Source organism: Castanea sativa, chromosome 2 (assembly GCF_040712315.1).
Source record: "Castanea sativa cultivar Marrone di Chiusa Pesio chromosome 2, ASM4071231v1".
NCBI classification, from domain to species: domain Eukaryota; kingdom Viridiplantae; phylum Streptophyta; class Magnoliopsida; order Fagales; family Fagaceae; genus Castanea; species Castanea sativa.
The window spans coordinates 721,842-740,130 of NC_134014.1; the positions used below are offsets into that span (position 1 = coordinate 721,842).

The 18,289-nt window shown below is 36.1% G+C and overlaps 2 protein-coding genes across 2 annotated transcripts; both read right to left on the reverse strand.

Annotated features, from left to right (window-relative positions):
- Positions 1–705: 705 nt before the first annotated feature.
- LOC142624256 (uncharacterized) lies at positions 706–1,434 on the reverse strand. The gene is made up of 2 exons (XM_075797784.1): positions 1,253–1,434; positions 706–1,006 (listed from the first exon to the last, which is right to left on the reverse strand). The coding sequence occupies exons 1-2, from the start codon at positions 1,432–1,434 to the stop codon at positions 706–708; spliced, it is 483 nt and encodes a 160-aa protein (XP_075653899.1).
- Positions 1,435–10,171: 8,737 nt separating this feature from the next.
- Positions 10,172–15,509, reverse strand: LOC142624246 (acireductone dioxygenase 2). The gene is made up of 7 exons (XM_075797778.1): positions 15,379–15,509; positions 12,540–12,651; positions 12,358–12,452; positions 11,760–11,874; positions 11,549–11,673; positions 10,631–10,701; positions 10,172–10,524 (listed from the first exon to the last, which is right to left on the reverse strand). Exons 1-7 carry the CDS (start codon positions 15,394–15,396, stop codon positions 10,458–10,460), a joined length of 603 nt encoding a protein of 200 aa, XP_075653893.1. The 5' UTR covers positions 15,397–15,509; the 3' UTR covers positions 10,172–10,457.
- Between the last annotated feature and the right edge of the window lie 2,780 nt (positions 15,510–18,289).

Consider the following 18,289-nt stretch of genomic DNA (forward strand, 5'->3'; position numbering starts at 1 on the left):
AGGCCAGCATGGTCTCCACAAATTCCTTTGTGGATTTCTTCCAGGATGTATTTGGCTTCTTCTTCGTCGACACACTTCAAGTAAGGCATGGAAAAGCCCCTTTTATATAAAGTTTCATTTAGGATCGTAAATCTGGCTACCCTCTTCTTGATCTTCTTGGCCTCCTTGGCATCCTGAGGGAGGTGCCCATCTTGGAGAAAAGACACGATCGGTGTCATCCAGTTGTTTATGTTTTGGATTGCAAATGTTGGAACTTCTTTGATGTTGGGGAGTTTTTGAATCTCCATGTCTAACTCCATGCTCGTTGACCCCCCCTCTGACGAGGTCATTTTCGTGATCTCGTCTACTGCCATGTTCTGGCCTCTTGGGATCTGCACGAACTCGAATTTATCAAACTCCTGGGCTAGATGTTTCGTCAGCTTGAGGTATTTCTACATTCTTTTCTCCTTTGCTTCAACTCTTCTTTGATCTACCCTACTACTAATTTCGAGTCGCTCTGGATGAGCACAGGTTCTTAGCCCTGAGTGCTTTCCCGAGTCTCAGCCCCGTCAGTATTCCTTCGTACTCGGCCTCGTTATTGGTGGCTGGAAACTTCAGTTGAACTCCATATCTAGGCATTTCTCCATCAGGGGTGTTTATGGTGACTTCTGCTCCCCCTCTCTTTTGGGCTGATGAACCATCAGTCTGGATCGTCTACTGTTCTATCTAGTTGTTGGAGTTGTCATCTTCTAGAAGGGTGAACTCAGCAATTAAGTCCACCAGAACTTGTGCCTTGATGGCTATTCTAGGGTGGTACTCGATGTCGAACTGGCTGAGCTCAATTGCCCACTGGACCATTCTCCCTACTGCCTCAGGCTTGTTCATGAACTTCTTGATGGGTTGGTTCGTCATCATCACGATGGGGTTTGCCTCGAAATACGGCCGCAGCTTGCGCGAAGCTACTATTAAGGCGAATGCAATCTTTTCAGTCCTGGGATATCTGGATTCTGCCCCTTGGAGAGCTTGGCTGACGTAGTAAGCTAGGAGTTGTTTCTTGTCCTCTTCTCAAATCAGGGCTGCGGTCACGGCTAAGGCTGACGCTACCAGGTATAAATATAAATTTTCTCCCTCCTTGGATGGGTTTAAGAGGAGTGAATTGCTCGGGTAACGTTTGAGTTCTTAAAATGCTGCTTCACATTCGTTAGTCCAGGCAAAAGCTTGCTTTAATGTCTTGAAGAAAGGTAGGCATTTATCTGTTGCTTTAGAGACGAACCTATTAAGGGTTGCAATCCTTCTTGTGAGTTTTTGAACCTCTTTGACGGTCTTGGGCGATGTCATGTCAAGTATGGCCTGAACTTTCTCTGGGTTGGCTTCTATCCCTCTTTGGGACACCATGAATCCCAAGAACTTCCCCGAGGCTACACCAAAAACACACTTGCTAGGATTCAACTTCATCTGGTATTCTCTGAGGTGGCAAAAGTCTCATTCAGGTCGTCCAGTTGACCAAACTCTTCTCTACTCTTGACGAGCATGTCGTCCATGTACACCTCCATATTTCTGCCAATTTGCTTGTTGAACACCTTGTTTACTAACCTTTGGTAGGTTGCCCCTGCATTCTTTAGCCCGAAGGGCATCACCCTATAGCAATAGAGTCCTTGACTTGTGATGAAAGCAATTTTTTCTCGATCTTCTTCAGCCATTTGTATCTGGTTGTACCTTGAGAAAGTATCCATGAACGTCAGCAACTTATGCCCGGCCGTGGAGTCCACTAGTTGGTTTATCCTTGGTAGTGGGAAGCTATCTTTCGGGCAAGTTTTGTTCAGGTCCGTGAAGTCCATGTACATTCTCCATTTCCCATTTGCTTTTTTCACTAGCACGACGTTGGCGAGCCAATCAGGACAATAAACCTCCCGGATAAAGCCCGCTGATAGCAGCTTATTAACCTCGTCTGTAATTGCTTGATTTTGTTCTAAGGTGAAGACTCGTCGTCTTTGCTAAACAAGCTTTTTCTCGAGGTCCACGTTCAGCCTATGCTAGATGACTTTTGAGGATATGCCTGGCATGTCCTCGTGACTCCATGTGAAGACGTCCAGGTTTTCTTTGAGAAATTGGACGAGCCTTGTTCCCATCTCGGGTCGTAGTGTCATCCCTATTCTTGTCGTCTTGGTTGCTTCTCCTTCGACCAGTTCTACTGTCTCTAAGGCTTCCACTTTATCTTCTTATTTCTCCTCGATCATCCATGTATGGTTCTCCTTCGTAGCCAGGATGGCTTGGTAGCATTCCCTGGCCAGTATCTGATTTCCTTTTACTTCACCAACACCATTCTCAGTTGGGAACTTTACCTTTAAGCAATGAGTGGACGTGGCTGACTTCCATCGGTTAAGCATGGGTCTCCCAATAATCACATTGTAAGACAAGGGGCATTCTACCACCAAAAAGTCCAATTGACGGGTCAACCGCCTCGGGTAGGTCCCTACTGTGACTATCAATGTCACTATGCCCTTAGAGTATACCCTGTCCCCACTGAAGCTGACGAGGGGGGAGTCAAATGAGCGTAATCTTCCAGGATCTAGCTTCAGCTACTGGAAGGTAGGTAAGTAGATGATGTCTGCGGAGCTTCCATTATCTACGAGAATCTCTTGGTATTGAACCCTTCAATCGTGAGCATTATGACCAAGGGGTCATTGTGAGGCTATTTCACTCCCCTAGCATCCTCCTTGTTGAAAGACATGTCCTGGTTCGTCTGTCTCTGCTTGAACGGGGGTATCATGCGGACGCTATTTACCTGCCTTTAGCATGCTTTCTTAAGGGATTTGAATGATCCTCCTGCAAATGGCCTTCCTGCGATCGTATTTATCTCCCTGATCAAATCCTGTGGTGGTTGGAACAGACGATCCTCCTTCTTGGACTAGGATTCTCGCTGGCTCTTATTGTTGTCTCTGAATCTACTAGGTTCTCCCTTCTTCACATACCTCTGCAATTTTCCTTTCTGTATCAATTCCTTTATTTGCTTTTTTAGGTCCAGGCAACCCTCCGTGTAGTGGCTATGATCCTTATGGAACCGGCAGTATTTGTTCTTGTCATGCACGTTGGGGGATGAATGTAATGGCCTTGGCCACTCGAGGACGTGCTCATCCTTAATCTGCGTTAAAATCTTATCAATAGGCATAACTAAAGGAGTGAATTTTACCATTCATGGAGTTCTTTCATCTTTCCTTTTGTTCCCGTCAGTAGGCTGTCGATCTGGACGCTCCCTTTTTCGTCCTTTGCAGTCGTCCTCCCTCTTTCCCTTCTCTTTTTTTTTCTCCACATCTTTTATGGCGGCTAGCGCATCCTCAGCATTCATGTACTTTTGTGCTTTAAGAAGCATCTCTGCCATCGTCTTGGGAGGATTCTTTGCAAGTGAGACTACGAACTCCCTAGATTTCAACCTAGTTTTAAAGGTTGTCAGCTGCACTTTGTTGTCTGCTTCGTCCACCTCTAGTGTTTCCCGGGTGAAGTGTTTCACGTACGACCTCATGGTCTCTTTCTCCCTTTGCTTGATGGTGAGCAAGTGGTCTGTTGGTCTCTTCAGGAGTTGTCCGCCGACAAAATGGCGCAAAAAGGCATTGCCCAACTGTTTGAAGCTATCAATAGATGACGTTGGGAGTTTTGTGAACCACTCCCTGGCAGCTCCTTTGAGAGTGGTGGAGAAGGATCAACACAGGATCTCGTCGGGGGCTGTTGGAGGCCTAGAGTCGTCTTGAAGGTGTTGAAGTGATCCAAAGGATCTTTCAAACCATCAAATGGTTTAAGCTGAGGCAATTGGAACTTCGATGGTACGGGGCACTCCAAGATTGCCGAAGTGAAGGGTGAATTTGTCGTCCTGACCATTCTGTCCAAGCTTTGGTCCGTTTTTCCTCTGATGGCATTTCTCAGCTCATCCATCTCCTTCCTCATTTCTCGAAGGGGATCCAAGTTTGATTCATCCGGAGTGGTGGGCCTTCGGCGGTCGCTCCTTCTATGGCTATCTCCCACTTCTTCGAGATTGCACCTGGATCGATCCTCCTCCTACTGAAGTATTTGCCTTATTTATTGATTCTGTCTGGTGAGCTCCTCGACGGTAGCTACAAGAGCCTGGATTTGCATAGCTAGGTCTGCAGAATCTTGGTTGGACTCCATTTGAATGTAACAGTTGATTGGAAACTATGTACTTGAATCTGGATAAGAGAAAGTCGTTCCCATAGACAGCGCCAAACTGATGAAGCAAAGGTTCGTCAGTTGTAGTGAGTTTGTCCAGATGGAGCCGGGTGTTCGCTTGCATCGCGGGGGGAGCAACAATTCCCTAAAACGGTTACCGGTGTGGTGCCTGCCACAACGCCTCCAATGCCAAAGTCAGTACAAGAGAGTTTATAACAATATGTAAGAATAATTTAGTATATCTTGTAAGTGTATCTGTACCTTGTGTTGGCAATGTGAGGACTTTATATATGTTGCTCTGGATTCTAGCCATTGTGGTTGATATTGTGATGTTAATACCTTTTTTGGTAATGCTTTTAGCTGAGTAATGAGGTTTTAATATGCCCTCAACGGTCTATCCAGCTGGTTTTGTAACTGTTTGGGGCATTATTGGTGGTGTTGAATGATCCTGATATCCCCGTCGGTGACGTGGACACTTGCTTAAGCTCGTCTCAGAGAGCGGTCTCGTCTGTTGTATTAAACTCGTCTGTAGTTTATTTCATCAGTCCCATCAATAGCAAATGAATTTATAATTGAAAATATGAAAAAAGTGGAGTCATATGTTACTTATGGGTAGGAGACACAAAACCTTTTCTTATTGCTATGCAATAAATATAAACACTTGGTCTCACTATCCTTATCTATTATGCCTCTCTATCTTCTTTAGAATGAACAAAAATATCACCAGTCTCAAGAGGATTTTCATAGACCCGATTGGGAGTTACACAATGATATATAGGAACCAATCTCATTGCATGTGATACAATACATGTGCTATAAAACTCTTTCTTTTGGAAGTTAGTGTCATAATCCAAAAAGTAGGATAACGAAAAATTATAACATTAAACCCAAAATTAAAAAATAGCCTCATCATGCGTGTCATGAGAGTGGTATTTATTTGTACTACTATTTAAAATGCTTCACTTATTTAGATTTTAGATTTCTATTTTTGTATGCACAAAATACCCTCAAATTCACCTTATTGGACTCCTATTTTTGTATGTCAAAAATACCCTCAAATTCACCTTAGGGTTAGACATGTAAAATTGCTAATTTTAAAAACTCCTTAATTTTAGTTAAATTTTTTTTAAAAGTAAATAAAATAATTTTTTCTCTCACTCACTCTCTCACGCTTTAAAAAAAATATTAAATAACCTAAATTTTATCTAAATTTTAAACAATCCATTTTTTCTAACTATTTCCCATAAAACTCTTCTACTCACAATTTTTTTTTTAAAAAATTTTAAATTAAAAGAAAAGATAGTAGAGCAGTTACTATTTTTATATATATACAAGATAGAAATTCTATTTTAGCCTAACTTAAGTGTATATATGTGTGTAAAGCTCCTGTCTGGAGACTCTCACCCCCTACACTCCACAAGTACCCCACAAATACTTATACTTGTGGAGTGATCACCGCACCAAGGGTGCACAGTGGTAACAATTACTAAATTTAAAACACTAATTCCTTATCCTTATCCCTTAAAATTAGGAACATACTAGGTATTTTTATTTTATCAATCTCTAATAGAAGTGCAAAGGCAAAAATTTCATCTGAAATAATAAAAAGCAAAAGCAAAGGTAATCTCTTTTTCTCTCTCTCTCTCTCCACTCCACTTCACATTTCCTGAATCTTTATTCCTAATACAAAAACATTGATGGTTATGCACATAGTTTGTTTGCTTTAAAGTAAAATTCAGATAATCCTTTCTTTCTTTTTGGTTAGGAACTAGACCTCATAAAATTGAAACAAAGCACAAAGAGGAAAAGAATAGATTTGACAATTCCAAATTGCTTTTTGCCATTCACATAAATGGGTGAGTTAACAATAGGGGTGTGCAGAAAACTCACCAACCTGCCAAACCCGACCCAACTCGACCCGACCCGACCCAACACACCAGGTTGGGTCAATTTTTAGGGCTTGGTGGGTTGGGTTGGGTTATAATTTTTTTTTTTGGTAGTAGGTCGGGTTGGGTTTGGGTCATAAAATTAAAAACCCGCCAAACCCGACCCACCCATATTTTAATATATATATATATATATATTTAAAATGTATTATATATTTGATAAATATTTTTTTAAAGTTAAAACCTAGCTGTAGAGCACTTCATCGATTCCTACAAACATATATAATATAAAATCCTATTAATTTCTTTAATATATATTTAAATATATTATATAATTAATAAAAAAAATATGGGTTCAATTTAATAATAATAAAAAAAAATTGTCCAACCCATGGGTTCAACCTGACCCATGTGGGTTGGGTTGGACATATGTGAAGGGTTGGGTTGGGTCAAATTTTTTTTGACCCACCATAGTGGGTTGGGTCAAAAAATTCCCTCAACCCGACCCAACTCGACCCATGCACACTCCTAGTTAACAACATTTGTGACTATTTTCTTCATTTTATCTATTGTTAATATTTTTTCCCCACTTTAATGTCTATGTTTCCCAACAAGAAGGAAATGCATCCAAGAACTAGGAAGCTCTTATACAACTCAAGATTGAGTTCCTACTGTCTCGATGAGCCGTGCAAACTCTGTTGTGTTGTCTATTTCTTATATTAATTATAAAAGGATTCTCCTTTTTGGATTGAACTTTTATGCGGTTTAAAAATACCCATAAACCTTAGTTTTACAGGGAATAAGCTTGAGGACAACCCGGTAAAAATATATCTCTAACTCCGCTTAAAATGTCTACAAAAGAGGACACTTTTCTACTAATCTATGTCTTCAAACACAAATTTTACGATTGTTGGCCCAATATTTGTAGGCCCATGGGCTACATGTCAGGAAATAATCCCCAATTGGCCTGATCCATGGTGCTTGGTAGATTGACCGTGGACTGTCTAAATCTCGAGGTCCGAACCTACTCGGGATTATCTCGTGGTATCTTAGTAATGCCTTGCGGGATATCGCCGTTGAAAAACATCTAGTGTCTATTGCAAGTCCTAAAAGCAGTAATTCCTGTTTCCAAGGTGGGGCCCAAGTTTTCTAGGAATAATCCAAATGGCCCCACTTGCACTAAAAATACTAAAACCAATCATTACTGGCCCACTAAGGAAGGCTACAAATAGGAAAAGAGTGGGAGAGGAAAGGGGTTAGACATTGGAGGGAGAGGAACTAGAGAGTGAGAGCAAGTAAGAGAAAACCTAAGAGCAAGATTGCTCGGTAGGTCTAGTTAATTGCATTTTCAGTGAGGATTTTCGCCCTCAGGAGCTTACCATTGTAGGATATCCATACACCCACTAAAACAAGTAAATTGTGAGCCTAACGAAATAGTTAGCCCATTAACCGGGATCAAGGCAAGCACAAAAACTATTATCCAAAAAACTTTTAAAAAGGGAAATTATGACACTAGACCAAAAAAAGAAAAAAGAAAAAAGAGCCTCGTCGCATGCGCAAAGCACGTGATGAGGCTAGTCTTTCAATAAAGCCTTCGTTTATGTGCACAAATAAAAAAAATCTTGAGATTTAGGAAAATCTTCAATGGTATCTTATTTATAGTAAATGAATTTATAATTGAAAAGCTGAAAAAAGTGTAGCCTTATGTTTTTGGGTAGGAGACAAAACCTTTTCTTATTGCTATGCTGTAAATATAAACACCCCAATCTTACTATCCTTATCTATTATGTCTTCCTATTTTCTTTATAATTATGTAGTAAATATAAACATCCCAGTCTTACTATCCTTATCTATTATGCCTCCCTATCTTCTTTATAATGAACAAAAAATTCATCCGTCTCAAGAGGTTTTTCATAAACACATTTGGGATTTACCCAATGATATTAAGGAATTAACCTCATCTCATAAACACATTTGGGATTTACACAATGATATTTATGAATTATCATCTTAAAAATTATGATACTAAACTCAAAATAAAAAAAGAGTCTCGTCATAAGTGTGTGATGAGGCTAGTAGCATAATAGGCTTCAAAATTATCAAAATTTTATAATTGGCCTTTGGATGAGTCTAGTTTTTTTTTTTTTTTTTTTATGAACGAAAGGGGGGGTGGGGGCGACCATGTGTGACTCATCCCCTTAGACGTGACCATAGGGGCACCCCCGCTAAGAAATGTTAGATTGAGCAATAGCTACTGTGACTGAGATGCCACAAACCTCACCCTAAGAGAACTAGCAGCAAGGCTTAACGCATGAGTGCTTCCACCTCACATCCCCGGTACCTGCCAGGGTTCGAACGAGGGATCATTGCGCATGCACGCGGGATGAGTCTAGTTCTAGTATAATAGGCTTCAACATTATTAATACTAGCTTGTAACCTTATGCATATGCATGGATATACTTAAAAGATACACATTAATATGTACAATATAATTCTTACATATATAATTTAAATATTATTGATAGTCATTCTTATATTTTTTTTAACTTTTTAAAATGTCTTGTAAGAATGTTATTAGGTAGAAAATGTAAATTATCCATTTTTTAAATATTTTTATGTTAATTAATTCTAGACTCTTAGGTTTTTGTATACAATAACTCACATGAATAGATATTTATGATATGGTCTCATATTTGATTCACAAAATTAAGAAATAAAACTCTCTTTAAAAATAAATAATTTAAGACACATGGCGCAACATTGGACTTCAATTATAGAATCTAATTGGATTTTCTCTAAACTTTACCTAATAATATATATATATATATATATATATATATATATATATATATATATGACTTATAAGTTTGAATTGTTATTAGTTATAAAAAAGGTTTATAAATATAAAATCAGTCACTCTCTTTTCCTCTAATTTTATATATAGTCTTAGATATATGATTATATTTTTTTATAATTTATTTATATTAGACTCCTCATTTTCTACTCTAAATTAACTCATTTGACATAAAAATTAAAATACTTCGATTAGATAGGACACATGCCGTAAAATTAAACTTTAATTGAAATCTAATTTTTACACAGAACTAACTAATTTCGTACAAAAATTTAAAATTTTTGATTAGATAAGACACGTGACACAAAATTAAACTTTAATTGAATTTTAATTTAAAATCTAATTGAATTTTCTCTCAACTTTACCTATTAATATATATATATATATATATATATATATATATGACTTATAAACTTAAATTGTTTTTAGTTTTACAACAAAAAGGATCATAAATATAAAATCATTCAAAAATTATGTTTTTTTTATGGTTATATTGGACTCCTTGTTTTTTACACTAAATTAACTTATTTGATACAAAAATTAAAAAAAAAAACTTAGATTAAATGAGACATATATCACAAAATTAAACTCTAATTGAAATTCAGTTTTTACATTGAATTAACTCACTTAGCATAAATATTTAAAAATTTAGATTAAATGTAACACGTGGCACAAAATTAGACTTGACACGTAGCACAAAATTACACTTTAATTAAATTTTCTCTTAATTTTACCTATTATATATATATATATATATATATATATATATAAATTTTATAACGGGATATTCGATGAGTGTAGAACCGCACCGAATACGCCCGACACAACCAAATTTCAAAAAAACATATCAGGCTTGAAAAGAGTGATTTGGGTCCAAATCTAACTTTATTGGTAAGCCGTATATATTTTGTCTAATGTGATTCCTTTTTCTTTTTTAGTGGGAATCTACCAGAAAGAAATTCTAAACCAAAATTATTTTGCCCAATATCTAAAAGGCCTAATGGACGAAAGTCTCTGGTCACTTAATTTGACTTCACACCCACAAGTTGAATCAACCAACAATTAAAATCAAGAATTGTGCTACATGTACGCAATGTTCTAAAAATACCGAATCGGACCGGCCAGTTCAACAAAGAACTAAATCTAAATAAGCTAGTAAAAACCAAGAAAATCGGTAGTTAAACGGTAACAACCACCGGTTCAACCAATAAAAACCAAACCTATTTTCAGTTCTTTGATTGTTCCCATTTTTAAAACATGTACGGATGCACACTTTTTGAAAAAGCTAAAATACAACCAGCAACACAATTCTTATTCCATATTTCCATCTATATGTAATGTCTATCAGTTTATTTTTTTAATCCATATACAGGAAATGGCAGGTAAAGATACAGTTTATATTTGTAAGTAAGCAACTGCATGCTACACGAGTATAGTAGATATAGAGGCCAGCCAAGGTAACCACACATGCATACCATACCATACCAAACCATACACAGGTAAATTTATTTTAACGAAGACATGTTTGTTTAAGCCAATTTTAGAAGCAACTGAAGATATTAGGCTGCTGCATCAACAGCACGATCACCAACTTCTTTCTCCACAAAATTTTTAAGGTATTCCTTCCTGCACAAAAGAAAACCACTGTAATCAAGGAGGCCTTTTCAATGCCCTATTGGCCACAATATACAAATGGTGCTGTTCATAGAGTAGAGAATAGATGACAACATACCTTGCAGGCAGATCATCATGAGGACGATTGAATGGAGTCCAAATTGGATCACCAATAAAGAGCCGCATTGCCTGAATAAACAAATTTATAAGAGAGATCTCACATTTATTAGAGAGTAAGATACCTTTCTTTTATAGGTATAAATAATTTTATTGAAACGAGACTGCCTAGTGAAATAGACACGAAGTAGCCTAGAGAATTATAAGAGAGTAAAGATACCATGAGAAACGTGAGATAATAAGATACGAAGAGAAACATTCAAATCATTAAAAGCATGGCCACAGGGCCATAGTGACCCATCCAAGGCATGTAACCAATGCCTTTGGATATTATAAGAATAATTAATCTTTTTTTAATTTATTTGATTACTAATTTATACAAGCAACCAATGGGTCTAGAACACCTGACAAAAGGAGGGAGATCATATTTGAACTACAGCTCATCAGCCATATAATTAATCTAATATTTCCAAAATGTACAAGTCATATGTGCAATGTCCAAAGTCTTGCTGTGTCTGTCCCAATTAAATGTTGTGCAGCATAAGGACTTGGTCAATAGTAAACTATGATTAACTAAAATACATGAGTTTTAATTTTTCAAACTACTGAATCACTAAAAAAAAAGGGGGCAGCAAAAGAAGTGAAGATAACAAGACCACTCAACAATATTCCATGTTAAGAAATACCAATGTCTCTTGACATAAGTGTAAACATATTGGCAACAATGGTGAATATGCTAATGCATATATTGAAAAACAAATAAGAATTACAGGAAACAAAGGTGTACTGATGGACAGAAGGGAAGAATAATGGAGTATGCTTGGTGGTTCATCGGTAGATTCTAGGTTGTTGTCAAACTGTTTTTTGTCAGAACAAGCAGAAGCTACTTTTTATGCTCATGCATGGATCATACCAATACCTTGATATAGTTGTCTGAATCCAGAGTAAAGCGGTGATAAATTCCAGCAGGCAAAATGATCATGCCCCCCTTCTTTACCCATACACGAATCCATTTTTCATTATGATCCCTAACATCAAAATAACCTTCACCAAAGAGAAAGCAGTCAACAACCTGAACCTTTTTGGTAATGTAGAAATTGTAAAGCATATTAAGGAACAACTAATCCTACCACTTCCTGCTACAGCATAGCGGATCTCCTCATCAGTGTGAAGATGTTCCTCAAAAAAGCTTTTGATCTTCTCTTCATAGTTAGGCAGCTTTTCTGGGGAAACCTCACAGAAGTCCTGTAGAAGAGGTTTATCTAACTAAAGTTTATTTGAAGAAAGATATTTTCAATCTGTATGTTTATTGGCAGATACCCAATTATGAGCATTCAAATGGAAGAATGAATGGGACACATATTAACACCCTTGTTCCATAGGGCCAACAGGTTCTTAAATGCAATGTCTGGTGTTTTACATCATCGAGCTAACAAATATATGTATTTAATAATTTAATTAGTTTTATTAAATAAAAAAGCAAACTCAAATACATAGGTAGTGTATTAAAATTACTCCAAAAGATTCACATATCAAATTCTTGGATTTATATAGAATAACTTTCTGTATTTCTCTTCAACAGTCAGAGAGATAGACCATGTAGAAAATCAACATATGATTCAAGCACAATATTGTCTTGCAAGAACACTCAACACACACACACACAAGGTATAAAAATGTATGCAGTGTGAAACTAAACAACTATAGTCACAAGTTATTTTGACAAACCATGTAGGAATAACCACGAGATTCACGAATCTTCTTTAACTCCTCATCAGTTTCATAGTTATCAGCATCTAGTCTCCAGCTGAGTACTCCAAGTTCTACAAGTCAACATAATGGCTCCAGCAGAAGTCAGAGACCCAAATATTAATAATTGAATGATTAACCCATTCTTTAAAGATTCTCACCAGCAAGTTGGTCTAGGGACACAAATTCCTTTGGTTCCTTGTGATGGGGGAGTCTCTGGTCTTCATCACTATCATCCATGTACCATGCCTGGAGAACTTCCTCTCTAGGATCCTGTGGATATTTAGAGTTAGAGATGATAGCTTATGACAGCGAAAGGGGACCATGTTAAACAATGAATTCAAACAATTTTGTTTAACATGAAAGTTGTGCAGTTCAAAGAACCACAAAAAAACCATCTGATGCAGGGACTCCTCAGTCCTCATTCTGATGAACACCCTTTGAATTAAAGCACTGTATTACCATTTATCATAACAAGTCATTGTGTTATGATGTGGTACACATTTAGGAATGCTTTTGAGTATAGCAGGATAAGAATTTTAGTCACGAAATTAAATGTTTTGTGGGTTTAACTCAAAAGTTCCAGCCCTAGTTTGCTGCAGGCAGCCAAACAGGTTGAGGTTCAAATGCTTCAAGACAAAAGAAAATAGAAGAAAAAGAAAGCAATTATACATAGGTTTCTTATGCAATCACACCCTCAAGAAGCTTCAGAAAAAACTGCTGGAATTAAAAAGAATGCAGCTATGACCTTAAGTCTTAATCACTTATAAAAAAAAAAAATGACCTCAAGAAATCACAATGTAAATAAAAATTTTAAATTCCTTCAGTCTATGCGCTTGCAATTCCATGAACTTCTTGCTGCCTGTATTACCATCAATCCTCACATAAAACATCTCACAGCAAAACTTTCCTAATCAATTTGTTCTGCCCATTCTTTCTAAACAACTCATGCCAAGATTAAACAGCTATAATTCCATTGCATAAACCAAAAACACCATTTATTAGCAGTATCAACAAAATACAGTGATTGATACTTGTAAATTTAAAACAACAAATACACTGCTAAAATGTTTCTGCACATTATATTCATTGGGATTTATTTGACCTAACACCTGACATCCTCGCATAAAAAAAGAGAGTTTTCAAGTCCAAAACACCTGATTCTGAACTAGGTGTACCTAACTTAAAACTACCTTAGAAAATAAAAACTTAATCATTTTCATTAATATCTGTCAAATTGATTGTAGTAGTAAATTATAGAATATCTTAACCTGCTGATCAGGTTAAGGACCTAAGATGTTAATTTTGAAGTACTAAGACAACCAGTGTTGATAACTACATAGATTTAGAAAACTAGACAAAGAGTACTCTAGGAAGGGGAAAAGAAGAAGAAGATGAGGGAGGTACATAAGGTCTTCTTTGCAATCAATATGGAGATTCTAGATCACATAGGGGGTTGATAAATCAAATCCAAACCATCCATGTTGTCCTGGTCCATTGTACCCAGGGAAGAGGATTGTTCCCCTGTTCATTTCAATCTTACATCTCACCATAACATTTATATAAATGCCAGATGTTAAAATATAAACATGTAATCTTCCCCACTATTGCATTAAGGCCCTTGACATGAGAGAAATGCTCGCCATGAAGTTGTGACTATGGCCAATAAAACTGAGCCAAATGCAACACGTATGACCTAACCCGATGACCTCATTCACATGAACAGTTTGTTTGGATGGAGGGGTAGGAGAAGAGAGGAGAGGAGACTAGAGTGAATGGGAGGGGTATGGTTTAAGGAAACTTGTTTGGATGTCAATTTATATGAAATTCCCCTCCCCTCCCCTCTCCCTACTTAATTTTTTAAACATCCAAACAAGGGGGAGGGATATCAATTCCCCTTCCCCCCTACTTAATTTTTAAAACATCCAAACAAGGTGAAGGGGTAACCATTCCCTCCACTCTCATTAGTCTCCTCTCCTTTCCCTCCTTACACCCTCTACTCTTCTCTCCCTCCAAACTTCCAAAAGTAGTGGTAGTGCAGACGGCAGAGAGTGAATCTGCTGTTGTGTTCAGCAAGCACTCCTTCAAATACAATGTATATGGAAAACGAAAATATTTCACAAAACTATGGAAAGGCTTCAAATTAAGAATAACCTTCCAAACACAACCAGCATCATCATATGTGACCGATTTTAACTTTCAGATTTACCGCATTTCATAGACAAGCAAATAACTTCAACAACAATATTAAACAAAAAAAATAACTAAGATGAAAAAGCTGTCTGCTTGCACCTATATTGATAAAGAAGCTGTCTTTTATTATATCCAAAGTTACTTTCTTTTGTTAATATTCTGTTACAATTTATTTTCTAAATTTCCAATTAAGCAACTTGTCATGCATGCTCCATCAAAGTTAATCCAATGCCAACTTTTAAAATCCCCCCAAAAAACTGATCCAAGCTGTTCACTTGAAACAATCCCATAATTTGACACCCAAAAAACCACAAAATACCATAATCAAGTAAAGTATCTCAGCTATCAAACAAGTTTCACAGCAATAATGAGCTGAAACCAGAACATTTGAAATCATAATAACACAGATTAAGCACTACAATTCATCAACTAATCACTTGAATAAAAAGCATCAGCTAAAAAACTATATGGGTTTTTGTACCATTTCCAAAAACACATCAACCCCCGAAAAAGCTTTTAAAAAATTAAGCCAAAAAAGCAATTTACAGAACATAATTCAACCAATTCACACAATCCTACATAATTCTCAACCCCAATAAAGTAATTCCCAGATACCAGATGTATCAAAATCATCTAAAAAGTAATGATCAGGAAAAAAAAAATATCACTCTTGGAGAGAAAAAAATTAAAGGTACAAATTCAATTGAATGAAATTAAGATTATATTTACAAAGAGAAGATTTTTCTCGGGAAAAATTAAAACTTTCTAGAGAAACAAACAGAAAGATATGAAATTTACAGAGGTTACCTTCTCTGGGACACCCATGGTCTGTAAATTCTTTTGAAATCTTTGTGAGCTTTTTGTTTTTTGATAATCTCTTTGTGAGCTTTGTGGCTCCGCCAGAAGCTGAGAGGGACATATAAATATTGGGTGGTAATTTTTGGAAAGACGAAAATGTCCTTAAGTTGTTTACGAAATGTGAGGGCCTGTGGTTGTGGGCTCGTCCAGGTGAATTGAATCGAGTTGGGTAAGTGGGGGTATTATAGTCATTGTGCGTTGAAAGAAAGCTATTGAGTTTGACTCGTTTAAGGCTATGTCTAGTAAAGCCCACTGAATTAAGATTATCCCAAATTCTAATCTTTGGTTTTATTTTAATCTGCGTGCAAATTGCAAAGAATCTTAAGTAAGCCTCTCACGTTGACATTAGGATCTCTCTTTTTTTTTTTCAAGAAATATTTCTCTCTCTATTTTGTTTTGACTAAATAGGCAGAAGGATTTTTATATTTTTATATTGTTAAGTTTGAGAGCTGTAGGTATAAGTATAGTTTTAAAATTTGGACCGGTTAAAGAAGTGAAAAGAAAAATAGTTTTCAGTTCAACTGGGGTCGAACCAAATGTCCAACCAATGACATTATAAATAATTTAATTAATAAATTGTAAAATTAAATAAATGTATAATATTAATAACTTATGATATTTGATAAATATATATAAATATTTAAAAGAGTTTTCAACTATTCATACCTTATGCTAAATAAGTATAAACAATAAATTAACATTACAAAAATGATAATTATTTTATAACAATATTCCCTTTATGATCCTTTACAACAATTTTCATGCCTTCTTTTTATAAATTAGTCTACTATTCTGATTTGTCAAATGTTTACGCAATTACGCTTCACATATTATAAAGAGTCTCACCCGGAAGAGTTTTGAATTCCATACATGTGGTAGCTAGTTTTATCTCGACGGGATTATTCTTGCATCCCTCTCTCTCAAGTATTTTATGAAACTTACTCAATCAATGCCAATATCGAACTAATTCGCATTAGCTGAATTGTTTTTGAGCTGCTTCTTAACCTTATTTGAATAATTATCTCCAAGGTCATTTCACATTGCAGATAAATTGAAGGTGCTATTATAATGAATTTTGTTATTGATTTTAGGGTTTTTTTTTCTCCATTTGTTTCATATTCGGTTCCTATATTGATTTATTCTTTCTGAACCCTTTCTTCAGTGGATTCAACTTCAATTCGGTTCCAATTGATATCCACCTTCAGAAGTATGTATTTGATACATTTTATGAATAAGACTCTTAATCAATCATAGCTAATCTAAAAAAAAAAAAAAAATTCAACATCTGTGTTTCTTTCTAGGCTAAATTAAGTATTTGGTCCATATCCTTTATACTATATTTCAATTTGATCCCTAACCTTTCAGTGTTATGTTAATGTAGCATTTTCTGTTATCTCTTGGATGAAAATTGCTGATATAGTCAACTGCTAAAATTAAAATAAAATAAAAAAAGTTTATTGCCACATCAATAGAAATTAATTTTTTATTTTGGCTACTAGCCATGTTAGTAGTTTCCGCCCAAAAGATAACAACATTGACTAAATTGACACGTTACTGAAAGGTTAAAAATCAAATTAACACAATTAAAAAGTTATAAACTAAATTGAAATGTGATATAAATAATAGGAACCAAATACATAGTTTACCCTTCTTTTGATTTGACGTGTTGCGTGAATGCATGCATACATGGGTGTGCAATATCAAATTTTTGTTAAGCTGTTACTTCTTTCCTACCTTATGCTACTTTTTTTGGTTTTATGAGAAAAACACAATTCATCCATTTTTGTAGTGTACCATAATTTTATGAGAAAAACACTATGTGATCGCAACCTCTAGTTAGGAGTCCAGTCTTGTTGAGGGTGCGTTTTTTGACGAGGAACCCAAATGTGAGGTCTGTCTCATGTCGTGCTTTTGGTTGAAGGGAGTCTCATTCCATTAAGATACTCAGTTTGGTTCAACTTGAGGATACATGCAGTTTCCGTTGCATGTATCCTCCCCTCACAGGTGGGTGAACCCCACAAGTATGGGCCAAAGCACCACAGAAACTGAATGCTTATCGGTGGGGGAGGCCTTTAGCAAGACTCTGATATTCTTCTAGAACAGAAGTTGCCTGCTTGAAAATTTCCTCTAGGTGGGTCTGCAATTAGTAGTGAAAAACAACACACATGTACAGCAATTATGCTTCACATATGAACAAGAGTCTCATCCGGAAGAGTTCTTTATTCCATACGTACGCAGCTAGTCTTATCCCGATGGCATTGTTCTCGCATTTCCCTTTCTCCTCAAGTATTATTTTATAGAACTCTACTCAACCAAAGCCTATGTCCAACTAATTCGCATTAGCTGAATTATCATGTCGATTTTGAGCTTCTCAACCTTATTTGAATAATCATCACTGAGGTCATTTCACATTGCTGATAAATTGAAGGTCATTTTGTATTTTGGAATGAAAAGATGATTTGTAATCAAGGATGCCTATGATTTATAATTTGTACCTTGAGAATTATTGATATCGTATTTTGTCCATTAAAACTCCAAAATGGTGAAAATCATGATTTTTAAAGCCAAAAGTGGGGAATAAATTAAAATATCTATCAATATCACATGATTATACTCAATAGAGGATAAGAATGCTTCGAAATAAAATTTAATAAGATCGGCTAAAGACTAAGGCGAAGCTAGGGTGGCCAAGGAGGTCGTGATCCCTAGTTTTTTCAATTTTCCATTAGAGATAGTATTGAAATCACAAAAAAAAGAGTAAAATTACAATAAAAATGTAATTATTGGCCCCACCTAGATTTTAGAATTTAGGCTTTAGCTCCTCAAACCTTTTGAATTAGTCTAGAAAAACCCAACAAAA